Source organism: Heliangelus exortis, chromosome 4 (assembly GCF_036169615.1).
Source record: "Heliangelus exortis chromosome 4, bHelExo1.hap1, whole genome shotgun sequence".
Taxonomy (NCBI): Eukaryota; Metazoa; Chordata; class Aves; order Apodiformes; family Trochilidae; genus Heliangelus; species Heliangelus exortis.
Genome location: NC_092425.1, coordinates 6,981,657 through 7,004,092, shown reverse-complemented (window position 1 = coordinate 7,004,092; position 22,436 = coordinate 6,981,657). Strand labels below are relative to the sequence as shown.

Sequence of the window (22,436 nt, the reverse complement as noted above, 5' to 3'; positions counted from 1 at the left end):
TACTGTGGCACCTTCCATCCTTTTCACCTTTGTTTTGCTGTGTTTTATTTGTAGTTAGTCCATCCTGTATCTCAGTTCTCTTGACCTTGTAGGCCACACTTACTGGGTAAGTTAGGTTGGTTGCATGAAAAAGGCACCCAAAATATTTTGTCAGCATTACCTCATTCATAAAGTTCTACAATTTTGTTTTGTTTTTAGGGCCCTCTCATCCCAGTTTGTTTCCTATGTGGATCAGGAAATTAAAGGCAGGATAATCTGTTAAGGGAAATCCTTATGTTGGCCTCTGCTAGAAACATTCCCAAAACATAAACAATTCCAGTATTTTTCACTGAAGAAGTTAAAGATTGTTCCTCCACCATGGAGTCACCATTCATAAAACCAGAAAACCTCATCCATACCATTGACAGGTCAAACACAAAAGCTTCCTGGTCCTGCTGTATGGGCTGTTATTCTTATTAATTTTTCATCTAATCTAAATGGTTATATCATCATGTGACAGCAAACCACAAGAATTCATTCTTACCAGTTAAGTAATGTGAAATCACTTAGCCAAGCAAAACCCATTGTGAAACCAGAGTAATTTATAAACGTCAACCTTAATTTCATGGTAGTATGAAATTTTAACTCCTGCAGACATGGTGAAAAAGTTAATGTTTATAATTAAGTGAATGTTAAAAGTGAATGCTAATAATTAAGAAGGGCCAGGTCAAAGAAATGATGTAGAAATGTACCACCTACCTGTTGGAGGCAGAATGACCTGGTGCACCTCACCAAGGGTCTGTGGAGCAGAAACTCATCTCTCTGCTACAAATCTGATCTTTGACAGTTTTTCTGTGATTTGATGTTGCTAAATTCATGTGCTATGGCACCAAGCTGTGCACTTCAATTAATTGCATGCATAAATCAGATAGATGCATGTTTCTTTTTCTAGTGATTTAAGCAGAGGTGAGGAGTTTATTTGTCTCTGGTTATTTCAGAGCCATGAAGTGGGAAAATTCCTGCAAAATTAGATGGTCATCATCTTTGATTTCTTAAAAAGCAACTAGCATGTTGTCATAGACTGGCAAGCCAGATCAAGTCCCTTTCTTTCATCAGCACCAGCTTAGAGCAGTGATGTGTCCTATTCAAACGTACAGGTATAGGAAATTTAAAAATTATGCCTAGTATTTGTTCAACAAATGAAAAATCAATAGTAGATGCAGATGCATTCTTAATAGAATTTGGTGTTAAACGTCAGCTCCATGAAACTGGCAGACAGTCTGTGTGTGAGTGAGAGTGGACAGTCACATTTTCTGCAGGCATAGTCAAGCTGTTGAGGTCAAAATAGGAGTTTAAAAGCAAGGGAGGCAAAATGTCATTGGGAGAAAGCTACTAAAAAAGTTTCTAAAGAGTCACTGCAGAGAAATTAAATACTATTGTACAGGTCTTTGTTATCTCTTCCTCCTTGAGGCTAGGTTTTGGTAAAAGCAGTGCCAGTTGTGCCAAATTTATGATGATATGTGATGTAACAAATCACAAGGAGACAGGCTCAGTGAGCCAAAACCACACTCATTTTAATTAAGAGGCTTTACAGCTAATTTAGCCGGAGCCTTTCCAGTTGAAAGGCTGGTTGCTAGTGCAGGAACCAGCCCCTCGAGTTGCAAGGGTTGTTGAAATTGGGCCTGGGTGGCACCTGTTGTGATTTTCCACGAGGCACATACCAGCCTTTGCCTCCATTTAAAGACATGATAATGTTTTAATCCTTCCTGTTCTGCCTTTAATCAGTGGTGGGGGTTTAGCTCTGGCCGTGCTTTGGAGATCCTGTAGAAAACAAAAGGAGAACTGCTGAACACAGAGACTTGGTTGTTTGTTTTTTTGTGTGTGTGGTTTTGTGTTTTGTTTTGTTTTTTGATCCCCTCTTGCCTGTCCTGTAGCTTTCTCTATTGAACTTGTGTTCAGGTCTGAGAGTGGATGGGGGCTTGTGTAGAAGTCATTTAAGGAGCTGTCAGCCGAGCTTTTCAGACGTGTTGCTTCATCTGCCCATCTGTTCGGTTTTGGAGAGAAGGAACAGAAAGTTTTCTTACTGTACAGATATATTAAGAAAAGACAGAAAATTGGACGGATGAAGCTTTATATTTTCCATTTCTACTACAGTAGTTTGATAGCAGCATATAAACCACTGAGTTAGAACACCTTAAAGCTCTGGCACTCCCCCCGCATGAAGTAGCATTGTTATTTATAGATATTACATGAAGTCTGATGTTATGTTTAAGTGAGCGTTAAACAGTTCAGGCTGTTGTATTGTTGCTATGCACCAGAGAACCTCTGTCAAAGTGACTTTGGCACCACCACATATCCGCCTTTCTCCCTTTGTCTTCCAAAGCTTTCACCAGTGTTTGCAGTTATCCATGTGCTCAGCGATGGAACAGCCTATTGTTAGCCTGACGAGGGCAAAGTCACACTGGGATTTTTGAAAAAAAGAAAAAAAAAAAAAAGCCAGTGCTTTACCTTGCCTAAAACTTTGTTAAATATTAAACCGGCCATACCAAGGGGTTTTGTGAAAGCAAACACTGCGGGTTTGCTAAACTTAAACCTAATAAAGTAGAAAGTTAATAGGTACAGAGTGTTTTCTGTTTTAGAAAAGCCAGCGATGACAATACACAAGTGCAAATCAACTGTGCTTTAGAAGGTTTAATTAGAGTGAAGGTGAAGTGAAGCCTGCAAAATTCCTAAATATGGCCACAGAGATCTTTCCATGACCTGTGAAAGACCTGAAAGTCTCTAGCACCCAGCATAGAATAGCTCCTGATTAAGTGTGTAATGCATCTACATTTGAACTGATTTCTTTATTTATCATATTTACATCTTACACTCGTACAAGTTGGTGCACTCTGTCCTATTTCATATAAAAGTGCCCAGAAAATACGTGGTGAGCTTATGGTGTGAGGCAGCTGGAGTCATTTCCTTTTCCATCCCCACTCAGCCATCAGTCAATGGAAATTGTGCATGCACCTCACCAGATCTCAGGTACCAGGGCATTTCTCCAGCATTCTGAGAACAGAGCTGCTGATGGGATCCCAAATTGTTTCTGTAAAATGTAAAAAGCAAGGTATAAAGCACAAAAGACAGGAGGGCTCAAGCTGGTTGCCAAGTTGAGAGGTCTTTCCTTAGAGTGAGTATAATAATTTTTTACCTACTGTGTTATTGCTGGTGTGTCCTGCTAAAAGCTTCTCATTGCAAGGAAAAACACCTGCATAAATTTTCATGGGGTGTTTTAAATCATGTGGTTATGTTTCAGTCAGAAAGGTTTCCAAGGGAATAGGGACAAGAAAGGAAAGGAGGAAAATTCAGAAACTCTGAGAATGTCCTCTTTCTCTCTGCCTGCAAAAAAATGCATATTGTCCAGCACTGGAGCTAACTTGCTGTTTAAGTACAAGGGATAGCTGGGAAACATGGAAATGTTCATTCTAAAAAAAAGAAAAGATCACCTAGTACTTGAAATTCTGTAGCTACAAGAGGTGGGATGTTGTTGGAAGGAAATAGTGAGAATCCATATAGATTTTAAGCAGGAAATTATAGTGGGTATTTTGTATATTTAAAAATAATTTTAACAATCAACAAATAAATGCTCCATGGGTTGAAGTGAGAGTCATGAACATTTCCTAAAATTACTTGTGTGTTAAAGGCAAGTTTCTGGCCTGCAGAAAGACACCAGTGGGAAATAAAAGCTGTCTCAGGCTGGTGTTGAGATGGGAATGAGGAAGACAAAAGACTGAAGGAAATCAAACAGTGAATAAGGGAGAATGATCTACAGTGAAAAAAAAAATCCAGGAAAAGGTTTACAGGGAAACTGGTGTAATAAATGGGATGAAGTAGTGATTACTGTACTTTATTGGTGTGTTTTCTTTAAGAGGATGGAGCTAAAGGCAATGAAAGCAGACTGAGTCCTGTTCTTTAGGATGAACAATCTGATCTGAAAGAAACTTGAGTTTACTTCAGATAAACTCGAGGGGAATAAAACTGTGCAAGACTGATGGGGTCTGATTGTGAATACCAGCACGGAGAAAAAATCCCCCTAAGAGAATGCTGTGGGGAGAAATTTTGAACAGGGGCAAAGAGATTCTTGACTTCATACTGGCTTCAAGTGGTGGAAGAATAGAGCATTTAATAAAATTCTTTAATGTCTTGGTTTTCAAGGATTTTTGAGCAAAAGGTAACTTTTTCTGTCAGTTCTCAGCTGCTGGAGGCATCTGCAGTGATCAGGTAGATAGTGTTCCCATCACAGTAGATGAAACAGTGACATAAATTTACAAATAAGAGATGAAAGGCCTTTAAGAACATAATTATTGTCCAGTATCCAAAAAACATTCCAGGAAATATAGAAGTATTTGAAGGCTTAGGGGTTATTTTTTAATTCCCTTTATTCTGTTTGCACTGTGGCTATGATCCCATGGGATTTCTGATCTGCTGGAGGTCTGGGCATTGAACTTAAGTTTACCAGTTAAAGTGGAATGGAACTATTAACTGGTCCTCAGCATTATATGCCCAACTTGGTTTTGCCTAAGCCCCACCTTTTGCTTAACACAGCACTAATTTATTGGCTTCATACTATGGTTTGCTTAAAAGAGAATTTTTGTTTTAACATGGGGTCATTAATAGACCAGAATTATTTGCCTAACTGATGGACTATCTCCTTCTCTCCTTTTTTTAGTGCTTTGAATAACTCAGAAATGACTGATTTGTCTAATAACTCTGACAAAAAGTTTATGTAGACAAATCCTCCTCCTGGCCAGAAGTCACTTAAAAGTTGGGTAGTGTTCAGAAAAACATTATTCATAAAAACAGCATTAATGAAAGCTGTTATGACACCAAAGAAAAGGAAACAATTGTGTTGGTAGTGGGTTTTTTCCCCTTTGAGCAAGCAGAATTTTTTTTTTTTTTTACTCTACACAGTGCAAACAAGAGCAAGCTGATGTATCTCAATGGGCTTTGGGATTCAGCAGGTATCTCAAACAGAAATTAGCACTAGAAGCTGCTCTGTGATTTGATTTATGGCAAAAGCAGTCTTCAAAGAGATTCGGTTTTAGTGTGAATTTTTGTCTTCTCATGGAAAGGGACCTGAAAATTAAAAGGCTGTGTGGTGACGGAGGAAGAAAGTGCTATTAATCAAGACCACTTTTCTTAATGTCTTCAAAGCCTTTCTGCCACCCTTTCTGTTTTTACCTGTTCCTATGCTTTCAGTTAAATAGGCATTTATAATCTAAAATCTACAGTAGCAGAGTGACTTCTTCAAGATCAAGTGCTTTTATTCCTAAGTGCTTTGTACTCAGGAATAATGAATGCTTCTAGAATGAAGATGTTATTTTTCCAAGAGACTGCAAATTAATGAGTTATACATAAAATATAATCAATATATAAAAATATATAAAATATAATCAATAGTCTTGTATAAAGCAAAACAAAACAAAAACAAACAAACAACCAAAAAAAAAAAAAAAAAAAATCCAAAACAACCCCCCACACCAACAAACAAACCCTGAAGAACTGGTGTGGTTTTGCTACTTCATGTACTGAAAAGGATCCAAGTGTTTATCAGTCATTTGAAATGCCCCTATTTGAGAAAATGTGATGAACCAGCCACCTAGACAAAAAAAAGATGTATGACTATATTGCTCTTCATGCAGAGAAAGAATAAGCAACAGTAGTTATTGAGCCCAGTGGATTAGTAAGAAACATAATTTTAGTACAAAAGTATTGGTGTTAAAAAGTATTTCTTTTCCAGCTGTGTTGCCTTAGCCTACAAATATGCCTGACTAGAGGTGTCTTTTGTTACCTAATATTTACTGGATTGTTTTGATTACATTGTGTAGTCTGTGGCTATTTTAGTTCTGCAAATAGCAAAGAACTGGTATTTCTGTTGAATTTCTTGTGTATTCACTTAAATTTATCTTCTCTATGAATTACTACTTCCATTTGAGCAGGGACTGCAATCTTTTACCTGAAAAGTGTTTGCAACTTTTCTGTAGAGCAGAATAATAAAAAACAATTATAATAAAAAACAATTTTTCATCTTTTTCATGGAATGTGATGTGAAAGATGGGTAAGGAAGACTAGCACAAAGATTAACAGCTCCATTAACTAGTTTTTTTTGCAAAGATATATACTGATGCCCTGACCTTGTGTTGCATCATCCTGCAGTGCTGGGCATCTGTCAATCTGTCATTGCTTGCTTGGTTCTCTCTGAGCTTCCACTTGGATCTTAATTTTACTTTTGGATTTACCAAGCTTAGGATGGCTGCACTACAGCCAGGACACCAAGTGAACACTCTGGTTGTCTTTTTCCTGTGGTTACAAAGAAGAGGCTGTGGAAATGCAGGGGTTTTCAGAATACTTGAAAAAGAATTCTCCACTTGACAGGAAAAACTGCTCCCATAAACTTCTGTTGCTGTAGCTTATACATTACCAAGGTGCACACATCAATAGAGGAGAAAGAAAAGCAGTCTTGTTTCTTCATTACCCTTGGCAACAGTATCATCTGTGCCTTTCATGTTTGTAAATGCATTTTTTATACTCCATAAAAGCTTATGTCTGTTCTTTGACTGCAAAAACCTGCACACAAATGGGAATATGTGCATGTATACATTTCTGAGAATGTCAGGTCTTTATTTTAGTGTCAGAACTTCTATAAAGGGGATGTGAATGTGGCCTTTGGTGTGCTTCAGATTGGCAGTACGTAATGATCAAGACTACTGTTTAAATTTGAATTAGAAATGTGTTTTTCTTTATACAACACTGTATTTTATGTTCTTGTACGTGTCGTATTGAATGAATACTCCTGTTTAATCTGCTAGTAATCATGTATGATCTATTGAACTTGCTGTAAAATGTTTTGAGTAGGTATGTCAGATACTCCTGTCTCTGTTCCTACACTGATATTTTTGACTTTACCTTTTGTCCGAAGCAAAATAGAGTCTTTGCAGATTTTATGTTCTTTTGCCTAACTATTTTAGTATGGTGAACTCTGTACACTACTTCTAGAAGGCAGCCCAAACCATTCCGTGTTATTTCACAGAAGTTTCATAAAGTAGTTAGAACTTGCTTGTTTGAAGAGGGAAAAATGAAGGCTCTTTGATTTGTTTGTTGAAGTCAGCAGGTATACACTGGAAAGAGATGTTGGGGAAACGTGCTGGTTGTCTTCTAAATGCTTTGGGCCCTCTCTCTCCAGCTCCTGCCAGTGGATGGACATCCAACAGTGTGAAACCACCTGGAACAAGTGACCCAAGCGAAAAGTTTGCCCCAGCACCTCAGCTAAATGAGCAAGACACCTTGGTTCAGAGGGCAGAGCATATTCCTGCAGGAAAGAGGACTCCTATGTGTGCACACTGTAACCAAGTCATTAGGTTTGTATCCTATTCATCCTGGGGGCTCTCTGACAGCAGGACTTTTGTTGGCTTTCTTGGCTTTTGATTCCTTAGTTACAAGTGTTTTCAGGCTCCATTTCAATAACACAGAACACTGTTTGCATGCATGGTTTGTCTAACAAAACACTGGGAATGCTAAGAGTCAGCCTTACAAGCTGTTTTACAGAGAACCTGAAAGCTGGGTGGAGCAGGGCAAAAGGAAAAGCAAAGCAAAGTAAGCAAGTTTGTTTTCACTTATACACCCATTCCAATAAAACTGAGAACAGCAAACTGGAAACCAGTGGAAGAGTATAGTCTTATAAAGACTAACTTGTCACAAATGTTGATATAAACAGAATTTTTAATTGAGAAGAAGATAAGTAGCAGGCTACATCCATATAAAAAAAGAAAGGAATAAGTGCTAGGACTGGATTAATAGTAATTATCTGGAATGTTAGATTGCAAGCTCTTTGGTGGGTTCTCTGGCCTTTGGGTGTTACGGTAGCCAGTGTCCTTGACTTGTATGGCATGTCTGTAAAAGGTTTAAACAACACCAGAACAACTTTGCCAAATGAGATTAAGTTAAACAAATTATGCTGAATGCCTAAAACATAACTGTTGTTAGCCAGAATTTCATATGGAGGAAGAATTGAATCTGGGTTGCATTGTTCAGTCAGTAGCTTCTGACAATTAGTCATTACTGTCTCATCCAGGGAACTGTAAGTATTTTTTGTGTCCTGATTTTTCATCTACCTTGCATTTTATATCTTCCCCGTAAGAGAGATTGAATGGAATTATGGGAAGGAATTCATTCTTTTAAAACATTTTCATGCTTATTTAGTTGCTGAATTACAAGGGGAAATTAATGCATTGTAATATTTTGGTTTTATTCATCTATGCCCTATGTTTTCAGTGAACAATGTTTCACCATGGTTAAAGAAAGAGACCTGTCTGATTAGAAAAATGAGCTCTATAAGTTGTGTAAGTTTACAAAATAACAGAAAATCAGGCTTTCTGCTTTAGCATTTTACAGCCTTTGAGCCTTGGCTTGGATTATGCATCAGAAGATGCAGCTAACTCGAGTCACTTGATCTGTTGGGATGAATTGAGTCTGGCTTGCTTACTTCCATTAGATTCCCTTTCTGATAGTTCACTGTCAGCTCAGTTAAAATCGAATTAATTTTTTAGAGCAATTTTTCTAACTGATCTGTGATATTTTGGAGTTTTTCTTATTTCCATTGTATATGTCAAGAAATAAAAATACATGATCTGAATGCCCTTTAGGCAATATAAAAGAACTTACACAACTTCCCAACACAAGTGTACATCTTTCTAATCCAGATCTTTTGCATTCTGGCAAAATGGAAGATTAATATCTAAAAGATCTTCACACTTTTTGAATGAGAATCATGTGATCTATTGAACAATTTGACCCATATATTCAGTGCATCTATTTCACTTTTCTAATTTTTTTATTCCCTGGGCAGTGGGGAGCTTTGGATTTGTGTCTAGCAAATACTACACAGACAACCATGCACCTTCATTTTGCTAGCATCATTTCAATTTAAAAATGGATCTGAACATAGCAAATCCCCTCTATGCTGCATCTTCCCTGCAAGAAATTTCAGCAGCTTTTAAGCCACTTGTGGTTTAGCAGAGTTCACTGATGCTCTGTGCCATGGGATCTCACAGCAGAGGTTGTAGATGATTCTTGAGCTGACAACCTCTTTTCTCAGCCCTCCTATCACTTGCTGCTTCTCCCTGCTTTGATCACCCCTGGAAAGGAGGTGACTGCTGCCCTCTAAGTAGGGGACTGTCCGTGGGGCAACCTTTGTTCCTTGGTGGCTGCATGAAGCTAAGTCCTGCTTGACAGTATTTAGGCCATTTAGGGAATGAAGCCATTGTAAGTGAATCCTTTTCCTGAAAAGTAACTGATACCTACCTCTAGCTTTTTACTAATCTGTTGTTAGTGTTGAAATCCTTATATTCATTCATAGTCAAATGCCATCTGTATTACTAAAAGTATTGTTTCATTTGAGGATTAGTTGATGTGTGACAAATATGCCTCCTATTTACAACATAGAGTGGATTTGAAAGGTTGCAGTGGCATTTTGCATTCAAGTTTTAGCATAATTACTGTTCATGCCTTCAAGGGTTAGGGTTACCTATGAAAAGGTAGGAGGAGGATCAAGTGGCATTGCACTGTACATCTGTTTATAAGCCAAAATGCCTTGTGGAGTTGGTTACTTTACACTCAGGCACAGAATAACCATGGCTGGTTGATCCAAAACCATTTCTTAGAGACATCTTGTAACTTCTTAATTTATATTTAATCATGCATACTATGATCATCTAATGATGCCAGTTTTTTCCAAAGCTTCATTAAGTGAGCTTTTCTTCCCACATCCAAAAGAATCAAAGTTGGAGGCAAATTATATTTCCTATGATCTACTTGGTAAATTATCTTGACAAACTTCTTACATTTTCTGATGTAGAGTTCTGGTTCCTGGGCAGTCTCTCTGGGTTCTGTGGTGCAGAATTGGCTCTCACTTTGAAGTTCAGATGTGGCTTGCCCAGATCTCTGGTCAGAATATGCTCTTTGCTGTGTCTGCATGTCAGTGATGATTTGACTTTGTCAGCTTTTCATACAGCCTCATTATCTTAAAGGCACAAAAGAGTATAAATGTGCTTCCCTTCTGCCTCTCCTGTACACAAATTCTATATTGTAGCATTTTCAAATGAGGGGCAAAAAAGAAACTTCCTAGAGTGTAGACTGCTGTACAGTTTACTGCAAAGTGATTACTGTACTCATCCTGATCTCTCATCAGTTCTGGCTTGCTATAATAATAAAAGCCATATGAGAAGCTAGATTACTAGCATATTAAGTCATCATGACCATCCTTTTGAAGTGTTATATTTAATTACAAGTATAAATATAGTAAAAATACACTTGTATTCCCTGTGCAGTATTTACTACTTCAAATTTGCCCCTGTTTTGATGATTTGATGGCTACAAAATTTATTGTACCTGGTGACCTTTTGGGGCATAAGATCCTATAAATACTGTTGTAAACACATCAGAATCTCTAAAAAAAAAAAACAAACAAACAAACAAAAAAACCAACTAACAAAAAAAAAAGACCAAAACCCAAAACCCCAAAAAACCAAAAAGCAAGTGTCACTATTTGCCTCTGTCTGTGAGTTTGGTTCATGTGGTTCATGGTGAAGCCATCTCCAGCCATCTTCCAAACATTTAATGCCATAGCTACTTCCCATCAGGCTGCCTGAGTGGGGGATGCAGCCTCCTTACTCCAATCAGAGCTTTAAGTGCCTTTTCAAATGAGTACAGCAAACAAATACCTTTCATTAGGGGAAGCTATCATTTTGATCACAAAAATATGCAAAGACCAGGAACACCTCCAAGTTCTGAATATCATGGTTTAGTGAATTTTAGTGTATTTTACATGACAGGTGTTTATTTTTTTCTTCTTCTTCCACATGCTTTGGGGCAGCTTTTAAGTCACTGGCATCATTAAGCTGCAGCATCAGCTTGACATGTTTATACTACAGCCTGATTAAATGTAAAACTGTATTTAGAAAGTGTTCTCCTGCACACATGTGCACAGAGAGCCAGCCTGCTAATGGAACACCTCAGAGACACTGTGCAGGACACAGCCACACTTGTCTGAGGGCTTCAGGAAAAAAAAAACTCATTAGATGCACTCTTGGGCTGCTCCCCATCCATCTGGGTTCCTGTTGTCCTGAATAGCAAACCACAACGTGTCAGAGCTGTTAACTAAATGCAGCAGATGTTGTAAAAATTCCTTCCCCTCCCATCACTTTCTTACACTGCCTATCATTTCAGTGCAGCTGGCTGGAAACCCAATCCTACCTGGAGGTGGGAGAGCCTCTTTGGTGTCAGCCCTGTGTTAATGAAGCTGTTCAATTAGGCTGTGCTGACACAGGGCACTGAGAGCACTTTGTTGTACATAAGGGCTTGTATTGTTTGATCAGGACATAACTGAAAGGGCATTGATGTAAAAAGGTGCTTGTAGGGTATCAGGTTAGGTCAGTGTTTGCTCTGCTCAGGCACATTTGCTGTGCTCCACCCTGGATCCCTTCTTAAAGGGCTACGGGCTGCTCTCCAGGAGCCCATTTTCACTGCTTTCTCTCCAATAATCAGCTGTGAGTAGAAGAAGCTGTTTCAAGTTAAATAGGTTTGTCATCCCAGAAGCTGTGTGAGTTTTCTGAGTCCCTTGTCTCTGAATTTAAAAGAAATTACAATGATTATTCCCTACAGCCACTGAAAGTCCCCTCTGTCCTCTACCTGCTTATATTCCCATCTAACCCTGGAAACAAACTTTAAGGCTTTTTTTCTTCTCTATTGCTGTTTCTCTGTTGCTGAGAGTTTTACACAAAAATGTTCTTGTAACTTACTCAATTTTAAAAAAATGATGTTTTGTAGTGAATTATTAGATCAGAAGTAGTGATGCATTGCTGAAGGAACAGCATCTCTGTTGGTCTTGCAATAATAGAAAAGTTCATGAGGGAGATGAACTTGAACCACAAAGTTAACCTAAAACCTAAATTCTGGAAGACTGAGTGTTGGTGGGACCTTGAGGTGCTTTATAAAACTAAGTATATAACAAAACTAAAAATAAACAAAAGTAAAAGGAAAATCCCTCTACAACTCTGATGGGTTATCCTGTAGCAATCTTGTTGGACAAGAACAGTGACTGAATTTTTGTCTCACAAGAAACTGACATTTTTGGCTCATAATGAAGTAAAGTCTACTTGAACATTTGTGACTTCAATACAAATGCACACTGAAAGAAAGCTGATCTTATCACTGAGGTAAATATCTCCTTGTAATAGAAATAATTTGGAACATAGCAAACATCCTTTTTCTCTTTCTGAGCAGCCACTTCAACACTACACATAATGTAGTTCTAAAATAAGATTTCCAAAATGTAGTAAGAGAATTAGTATCTATTGTAGTAAGGTGTTTCTGGGAGATACTACAATAAAAATATATGCAATTGATACTTGACAACTTCTGCAGGAGGAAATAGGGATGGAGCAGTATAGAAGGGCACAGAGGTATCAGATGTTAAACCTGTTAACAGTGTTTGCAGGAGCCAACCCAGGGGCATTTACTGACAAAATATCTTCTTTCTCATCAGAGGACCCTTCTTGGTAGCCTTGGGGAAGTCATGGCATCCAGAAGAGTTTAACTGTGCTCATTGCAAAACCTCCATGGCTTACATTGGATTTGTGGAAGAGAAAGGGGCCCTGTACTGCGAGGTCTGCTATGAGAAGTTCTTTGCCCCTGAGTGTTCAAAGTGTCAGAGGAAGATCCTTGGGGTAAGTGACCAGCAAGTGGGAATTTTTTTTTGTTTTGTTTTTGTTTGTTTGTTTGTTTGTTTTGTTTTGTTTTTTTAATTGTTCCTGTGGGAACAATAACCACAGTGTTCAGCACTTTGCTGTAATGAAATTCTCTTTTATGTGGCCCAGTTTATGTTCTTTCAGGTGTACTCTTGACACACCTTTTCAGCTCCTATCACATACAGAGTATGTTTTTGGCTCTTCTAATATTGAGTCTTTTCAGTCCCTTTGAGAAAAGGTGCTGTAGTCTCCTTGGCTCTTCCAAGTTCAGCTCCTGCTTTCATGAAGTTGTTATGTAGCTGCTGTGATTACTATATTTTCTTGAGCAAAAAGACTCTTAATTGGCCGTTTTTTTACAAAATTGGAAGGTTTTCAGGAAGAAAAATAAATAATCTTCCTTAAGTGAGTGCTGGGGAAAATGCTGATTGGCTAGATCTGAACTACTGAAATATTGCCATTGGTAATGTAGATAAAAAGACACATTATCCTTCTGGGCACTAATATTGCTAATTTGAGCCTGCCAGCTCTACTGCAGACAGCAATGTTTCTGGACTCTTGTGTAACTGGGGTCACCCAGGGCTCTGACAGCATGATTTTCAAGTCATATTTGGCACTATAGCATCTTCCAAAACAACACAAAGCAGTCATAATTTTCTATGTGATGCCTTCTGATTAGCTGTTCCGAGACTTGAGGAGATGTCAGAGATGCTGCTTTTCTTATTTCAGGGGACAATCAGGATTAGATCCAAATCTGTACAACTCTATGTTGAACCTTCCAAAATATGAAATGTTGTTTATGACAAAGAAGGAGATGTACCATAAATAAACTACCTTGTTAAGTTTAACATTGCAGAGATTGCATCTGCAACCCCTTTCAAAGTAGCAGTAGCCAACAAATTCTTCTTGAAACAAGTGTGGAGGCACAGTCACCACAATCTCGTCATCACATCCAAATAGTGTGCTAAAACACTTGTTCTAATCCCCACAGGAAGTAATAAATGCTTTGAAACAAACTTGGCATGTTTCCTGCTTCGTGTGTGTGGCCTGTCATAACCCCATCCGCAATAACGTCTTCCACTTAGAAGACGGCGATCCCTACTGTGAGACGGGTAAGAAGCAACACAACCAAAGTTTACTGCAGCTCTTCAGGGAAGCAGAGCTTAATAAAGCTGGGGTAAAAAAAATTTTAAATTCCTTTTTCTCAAGCTTAACTTCAGAGGAAGTGTCCCAGCAAATTCATGTAGCTTTGGTATGTCAATTCAGAGCAAGAAATGCTGTAGGCGTTTGAGTTTGTGGTAGAAGTTGGTGAGAATTTCTTCATCAGTTTAGGCAAGAGCAGTCTTCTTGTCACTGTTTTTACTTCTTGTTCCTGTTAAGCCCTCAATTGTAAGTATACAGCAAAGTGTTAATTTTAGATTGACTTTGTTTGACTTGAAAATAATCTGAAGTTTATGTAAATTACTTATTTACTAAACAAATGCCAGAGAAATAATGTGTTTTACTCTGAGTAGCCTTATTCACAGCCAGGAGGGATTTCCAAGTGTAAGATGTCTGCCCAGAAAGTTTTTTATTTTTTTGCAGCATCAAGGATAACATCTGTTGAACATAAGTTTGGGATTCAAAAAAAGAAAAAAAAGTGTCAAGGGTAAAATACAACAATACAATTTTAGCTTGTAAGCCTGATGAGCAATGTAACATGAAAGATGCAGCTTAGAGGTTCAGAGGGATTCTGGTTTGGTTTTAGCACTTCACTTTTAGTATCTTTTTCATTAATATATGAACAGTGTTTATTTATGTCAGTTTCCTAGTTTTAAGGAAACTTTCCATGCACCCTTCTGGACTAGGAAAGAAATAGGTAGTATTTGTAAAACAATCCCCACAAAATAGAAAAGAAAAAAAAAAACTGTATCAGAATAGTTTATTTTCACACTGAATGCTGTTTACATCCATGTTAGAACCATCATTCAGACCTGTTCTGTGGGTTTTTTTCTACTTTAAGGAGCATTATAGTATAAGTAGAGATGGAAGTGGACTGACCAGGAAGAGATTTAGCAGGAAATTCCAGTGACCTGTTTGGAGCTAAGATTTCCTTCTGGCTTGAGCACAGTGGGTGCTCTGGAGAATGATAGATACTTAAATGATGAGGAAAACAGGAATAATTTATCTGTAATTTCTCTGTCAGAGAGGCTTTAATGAGGTGTTGGCAGATATGAAAGGACAGGATAGGTTATTGCTAACTCAGTGGCACAAGCAGAGTAATGTGTTGCTCCTATGGAATTTGTGGAGCAGCAAGGGAAATGGATAAATCAGCATCCTCCTCCAGTGTGACAGCATGGTGAAATTTCATCCTGAAGCAATCTGAAGCCCCTAATCTCGGGCCCATTTGAGGATTCAAAAATAGTACTGGAGGAATCAATACCTCCCCTTTGTGTGGAAAACCTCATGACTTGGTTGGTTTTGCTAATACTGAATTCTTGTTCCTGCCACCAGATGACCCGTGTGTTTTGCAGAGCATTGATTTGTGCTACTGTTACAACCCCCATGCACAAATGTGCACTTTTCTATACTGTGAGCAGGAAACACTGGTATAAAAGTGTCAAGAATACTCCTCTCCTCATAATGTTTATTTCTGAGATAGCACAAGTTAATGTAGACACATTCTGGGAGGTGTTATTGGCAGTGATATGTTGTAATGGCTCTGGCTCTCCAGCTAGATGTTAATTAGAGACATTCATTCTTCAAAGACTTTCAGTCCAGCTGGAGTTAAGAGTCTATGACTAATTTTAAAGAAATAAGAAGTAAATGTCACTGCCAACTTTCCTTCTTCCTGGTGCAAAGGCAGGTTCTAATTTTAAACCTGTATTTGAAATTATAACAGCATCAGCTATTATTCTTAAGTGGGTTTAATCTACAAAATCTTTTTGATTTTGGATGTTGATTCTAAAATTATATTCAATTAAAATGAAGATATCTCCAACTTTGAACTTTTAAAAAATGCTGTTAGGAACCTAGATTTGAAAATCTTGTATGCAGGAAGCCTTGATATGTGATTGTATGAGAAGTCTGCCTTGGAAGGCTTCTGTGGTATCACAGTTCAAGCACACAAAAGCAAAAGAATGCTGGTGCCCTTCGTTCTGCCTTATCTATTGCCCTTTCTTTAGAAGAAAAGCCAATAAACTTATCAACACAAATGACAGGCCAACTTACAAAAGGCTTTAACTACTGGCACCAGGAAAATATCAGTGAAAGGTTCTGTATGAACATGAAAGCAAAGAGCTGAAATAGTGTGGTCATGAGACCACGTCCTTCGAGGGGTTTGGATAGAGGCTTTTGATATTTTTATTGTCTTTCTTGTGCTTAAACACTTGTAAATTCATCCCAGTAGCATGGATTAATGAAGGTAATTGGTGAAGCTATTTCTTACCACTGGCAGCAATAAAGTCTTGTGCTTCTCTAGAGCACTTGTGTTCCCCTTCCTGCTGAAATGTCTCCTATAATGATGCTTTTTGAGGTTATCATACAAAAAAAAAGAAGTCTTATTAAACCAATACAGGTCTTGTTCCTTGGGCTTGAATCCTGGCTTGCTGTAGTAAGCGGTGGAGTTTCAGCAGATCTCTATAATCTTCTAGGGAAACAATCATTTTGTACCCTGCTTGCTGCTCCTTGAAAGCAACCCCTGACATCTAATTTCCTTCTCTGAGCCAGAGTGTTAAATATTAAGGATAGGTCCAGTGGTTAATTGTAGTTGTCACCCTGTAGTCCTGTGTATTTGGCATTGTAGTGTGCTCATCCCAGATTCTGTCATATCACTTATGTTGTTGTTTTCTGTGCAAGAAAAAAAATATTTCCTTTGTAGAATGGGGTGTTTGAGAGCTGAAATAAGTGGGAAAGACCAGACAGTGTGGGGTGAAATGTAGGTCTGCCCAAATGGGGAGTAGAAGCTGTTGGTCACTTGTAGCCCCTGCTATGGCTCTGCAAACAGGGGCAAGTTTCCAACATTGGGGTAAGTATAGGAGTCAGTTTCTCCCATCCAAGTTATGCATGTATTTTATCCTGCTAGTCTGCCCTGCTCTCTTTTTCAAGCTCTGCAGTTGCCCTTGATTTTGTTCCCTGTTTTCTGACACTGTCAGATGAACTTTTCACTGCTGACTCCAGGGGAACCTCCAGAGGCACCACATCAATCCAGGGCCTAAAAATGAATGGTGTGAATACCCTTCAGTGATTCCAGTTGCTAATAACCATCCTGTTCCTACTGATGGTTTTTGTTGAATGAAGTAAATATGCCTAAGATTCCTGGTTTGGTTTTGGTTGGGTTTCTTTGCTTGTTTGGTTGGTTTTGGCTTGGTTTGGCTTTTATGGCGTGCAGGGTTTGGTTTTTTGGGTTTTTTTTGTTTGTTTGTTGTTTGCTTGCTTGTTTTAAAGTAGTAAACTAAAGCCATGTAGAAAACTATTCTAACTTGATCCCAACTGCTGGATTGTTTAGGAAACATTAGAAGCCTAATGACTGCCTGATTTTATGTAGTGCAATCTGGAGCAAATGTTGTGGCAGAATGTAGGCAGGGGTTCATTACTTGCTGAGAAGGTCTGGCATGTGAACAGGCAGAGGATGGTTTCAAGGCAGAGTTGGGGAGAAGGTAAGGAGCATGTAAAACCTATAAGGGTGCTCTGCATAGAGTGCATTTCCTCCCCCATCCCAGCCCCCCAGTATTGATCTTAAGGAAATGAAACACCAGGAAGATGGAAGCATTGCTCACTTGATAGGAGAAGGAAGGGGATGAGAACTGAGTGAGGAAAGGAGGGCACCCCAGTCTTTTGATCTAGGAGCTCTTTATTCCATGTCCTCAGTATTCTTAAACTTGACAAGTACAAACCCACTGCCATTGAAAGAAAAGCACAAAAGTTTCAAAGAGTCAGTCTTGCTTTTTCTGCATATGCTTCATCTTTAAAATCTCTTTGTATTTGTTTGCAGATTACTATGCCCTCTTTGGTACTATGTGCCATGGCTGTGAATTTCCCATTGAAGCTGGAGACAGGTTTCTTGAAGCCTTGGGCCACACTTGGCATGACACTTGCTTTGTATGCTCAGTAAGTAAAGCCAGTCTACATTTTCAACAAACCCATGGCAGCAGTGCTTGTGCTAACCTGACTGATGTGGCACTTAACAACTATAACCTCTTTCAATCCTCTGAGCCCAAACAGAAAGCACTTTCCCAGTTATTTGGAAGGTGGTGTGTTGCTATTGTGAGCCTGTGGCACTGGGCCAGAGGAGTTGGCCTGGATTGCAGCCACGTGTTCTAGCATTTAACCCTTGATGTTTGCTTCCTCAAAGCAAGAAGTGGCTGCATTTCTACAGTAGGGAGAGTGCTTTTGACCTGGACACTGAAATATCACCTGATAATATTGTATGACTGGAAAAAAAATAGCCCCAATCCTAATTTTTTTGAAAATGCTGAACCTAACTCTGCTCTTAGTTAAGAACTCGTTGACTTAAAGAAAGAAAGGTTATGCTTACATCAACCAGTGCCACATAAAAAGAATATCCCTAAGAAATTGGTAATAAGTCTTATTTTTTAAATACACTTGTGCATAGAACAAGGCCATGATTCAGCATTCTGAATAATGTATGTTGTACTTCATCCATCTGAATTGAATTACTTTTTCCCATTTCAGGTATGTAGTGACAGTCTGGAGGGTCAGACTTTCTTCTCCAAGAAGGACAAGCCACTGTGCAAGAAACATGCTCACTCTATCAACATCTGATGCTTGGAGCTTATTTTGTGTAACAGATTTATTGAGCAGAAAAGAAGGTTAAAATGTTTATGTTCAGTAATTGGTTAAAATTATTTATCTGTGAATTGCTAGAATGGAAGACAAACATGGAAACTTGTGGAGGGAGTTGCACACTAATTTTTTAGGATGTCATCAGATTTTTGCTTGACAAAAGGGTAGGAATCCTCAATTGCACCCAAGCCAAATGATTAGAATGTCTTTACCCCTGCCCTTGGCACATTACCATATTGGTTCATGATTTTATGACCACTTTTATATCTGCTCCAGTAGAAGAAGTGAAACATCTATAAAAACAGATAGCTGTTACGAAAAGTCTTGGGTGTGCTGCTAGTCAACAAATATAAGATTAGCTTCAGCAATCCAGATAACTTATTGTGCTAATGTTTTTTAAAGAATATCTAGGAGTATTGCAGCTAAAGTCCATTAAAAGGAACTCAAAGCAGCAGAATATGTAGTTCAACAACTGATATTTTTATCTGACACACATATCCATTAAGCCTCTTGCCAAAATTACATTTACCTGTGCCTTGCAGTGAAATCTCTGATGGGTCTGCAAAGAACAGAGTTTTTTTACAAAGGAGTTGAGTGGGGCAGTGGCTGCACTGGTGAACAAGAATAGTTTAGAAGATGCCACTTAGAAGAAAACAGAAATGGGATACTCTTCCTTACTACCTGAACACTTGCCTAAAAACCTGCTAGCAAAGGTGGATTTGACAAACAAAAATGTCAGATCAGACCTTAAAAATATGGGGGCAGGGAATTACACTCTTATGTTCACTGTTCAGGTATTAAATAATTTTAAGTGCCTTGGAACGGGGGGGGGGGGGGGTTGCACTAAATCTGCAGGTAACAGTGTTTTATATAAAGAATGTGAGATTGGTGTTGAATGAGGGGAAATTGCTTAAGTGCAGCTGAGGACATTGTTTTTCTCTCAGTACATTCTTTGCCATGAGCTCATGAATATGTATATTGGTGGTGTGCCAGGTAGTGTATCAAAAACTTATTTTTTTGCTCAGCTGTTATGGTTTTTACTAGATAAGGTTTCATTTCTCTCTTTCTTCCAGCTGTAGGGAAAATATTGTTGAATGATATAATATTGAGTTGGGCAGCTCATATCACTCAGTTCTTGCAAGGGAGCAGAGAGACAATGCTGTCATTTACTGTGAGCCAGGAGACAGAGCCAGTTCTGTGGCTTGATAAGAATTTCACCTCCATGCAGATATTCAGGGCAAGACCTGAGCTAAATCCCACTTAACTTCAAATTAGGGATTAAGTTGTAGTGACTCTGCTCAGGATGAGTTGCACAACAGGACTTGGATTAGATGCCTGAAGGAAAGTGAATTTAAATACTATTTGATTCATCTGCCATGAGCTGAATTCTTTGTCTTCAGTGCTCTTCCCTGTAGACATTAAAAAGTAACCATTTATGGGGTTTATTGTTATGGGTTCATTTTTACTGATACAAAGGATGGGTTTATCCATAAAACCATGGGGAAAAATGATTAAAAAAAATGCCATGGTTAAGTAAAGTTATAAAACTTTATAAAAAATTATGAAAAGGAATGTCAACAAAAGAGAAGGAAAAGAAAACCAAAACTGCCATATACCAAAACTGCCATATTGAAATATGGAAGACATTTGTTCATATTTTACTGTATTTCACAATATTTCCTGAAGATGTTTTTCTTCAATACTACCATGTTTCTTTTTTAACTTCTGGTGGTACGGAAGAAATTATATAAATCTGTTGAAAATGTTTACACTCTTGTAGGTGTAGTCTTTTGTGAACTTGCCTGAAAATCAGAAGGGTGGAAGCAGCTGGACAAGATACAGCAATATATATGTATACAAGCCAGGTTGCTTTTTAAATTGGGTGGAATGTGGAGAAATGAAACCTAGAGAGTAGGTTTCAATGGAGCTGTGTTGCACATGTGTGAGGAAAGAAGATGGAAATGCAGAGGATAAGGATTCAGTAATTTCTGCAATTCACATGTTGCTGTTTTAAAAGTAGAATTGAAGGTTTTCAGTTTATCATTGTCCTTAAAATCAAATATTATGTTTATTTTGATAATTTTAATTGGAACTGTATTTCTTAATCCATATAGTCTAGGGTGTGAAATTTTCCAGTTGTTAATGAATTTGAGGACAAAAGCCTCAAAGGCTCCATTAGTACTGCTTCATTTAGCTGCTTTGCCTTTACATTTCTCCTTTTATCTATTTGTTTAAATTTTTAAAGGAAGCATAGAATCACTGATACATAAGGAATATTTAATGGATCTACCAAATTATATAAATCAACTAAAAGGAACATAATTTTTATTGTTATTTTAATAAGTGAGATTTTAGTAGAGCACTTTATAATAATGCCATATATCTCACTGAATATTTATTACTTTTTTTTTTTTTTTTTTTGTCTAGAACTATTTCATACTGGTATCTTTATATTTTGTGTTATTTGTAAGCCTGCATATTTACCTCTAGAATCTTCTGGTGTGTGACTGTGTGTGTGTTGTATATCTAGGTCTCTATATATGCACACAGATGCATATACGTTGAGAGATATATATATGCACAGACACAGATTGGACTGCAGACATAGCAAAAATCATCATTTCCATCATCATTTGGGGGTTTTGTGAGATTTCTGACTGGTTTTCATACAACATATGTATAGATTCAAGTTTTGGAGGGAATGGTAGAAAGGCAGGAGAGACATGTTAGTAACCTTACTGCTGTAGTTTTTTTGCATGCATTCATTCATTCATTCGTGCATTCATAATTAAGAGAATCAGGATTAACTCTGAAGGTCTTTATAAGTGGATAATTGAACCATGATGACAGTTTCAGTATATTGTAACTAAATTCAGAAATATGTGTAAATATAAATGCTTAGTATAACAATGCAATAAACTTAAAAGCAAAAGCTGTCACTCAGTGTGTGTTGGTCTGGTGTGTTCATGTTTTTTCATGGAGCTACTCATAACATGAGTGGCTTTGCCAAAGTGTAAGAAGGGAAATTATGTCAGTTCACAGATTGTTTGAATTTCCTTTTTTTCACTGTTTTACGCTAAACAACCAACTCTTAAGTCCTGGTGATTTCCTTGCTTGTGTTTAATAATAATTGGCATCGAATTTTAGCAATACACATTTGCAAATTTAATTTAAATCATAATTTTAAAAAACCCAACAAAACAAAACAAACCCAACACAAAGCCTTGAACTCTGTTCTCAGCTGTTTTGTGGTTGTTGGATGTTTTCTTTTCCTGAATCACAGTAAAAGAGAGACATGGTTATTGCACATTAATAGATACCACTTGAGCTGCTTGTTCTTCAGTTTTTGGGGGTAGAATGGATGTTTGCTTCACAGAAAAGGACCTGGGGGTTCTGATGGGCACCAAGTTGGCTATGAGCCTGTGATGTCCCCTTTGTGATGAAGAAGACCACTGGTCTCCTAAGGTGCATCAGATGGAGTGTTGCCAGTGGGCTGAGGGAGGGGGATTCTTCCCCTCTGCTCAGCACTGGTGAGACACATGTGGAGTGCAGGGTCCTGTGCTGGTCTCACTCAGGACATGGATGTCCCAGAGTGAAGAGTTTTAAAGATGATTAAAGGCTTGGAGCATTTGTCATACAAGAAAGATATTGTCATACAAGAAGAGGTATTTGTCATACAAGAAGAGATAGAGAGCTGGGTACTGGTCAGCCTGGAGATGACTTTGGGGGGATTTCATGCATGTGTAGAGTAAAGTAGAGTAAAGAAGAGGAGAGTAAAGAAGAAGGAGCCAGACTCTGCTTGGTGGTACATAGTGACAGGACAGCTGTGAGGATGATCAAACACAGGCACAGGTTGCTCAGAGAGGTTGTGGTGTCTGTCCTTGGAGCTAT

General features: G+C 38.2%; 1 protein-coding gene across 18 annotated transcripts in view; it reads left to right on the top strand.

The window, feature by feature from the left end:
• PDLIM5 (PDZ and LIM domain 5) overlaps positions 1-21,484 on the top strand; it is a 121,245-nt gene extending 99,761 nt beyond the window's left edge. For all 18 annotated transcript variants that reach the window (XM_071742804.1, XM_071742808.1, XM_071742803.1 and 15 more), the window contains 5 exons: positions 7,205-7,379; positions 12,563-12,743; positions 13,753-13,873; positions 17,734-17,849; positions 18,435-21,484. In XM_071742804.1, coding sequence (XP_071598905.1) covers positions 7,205-7,379; positions 12,563-12,743; positions 13,753-13,873; positions 17,734-17,849; positions 18,435-18,524 — 683 coding nt within the window. In that variant the 3' untranslated portion in view covers positions 18,525-21,484. The remainder of the gene's footprint in view (positions 1-7,204; positions 7,380-12,562; positions 12,744-13,752; positions 13,874-17,733; positions 17,850-18,434) is intronic.
• Positions 21,485-22,436: the final 952 nt, after the last annotated feature.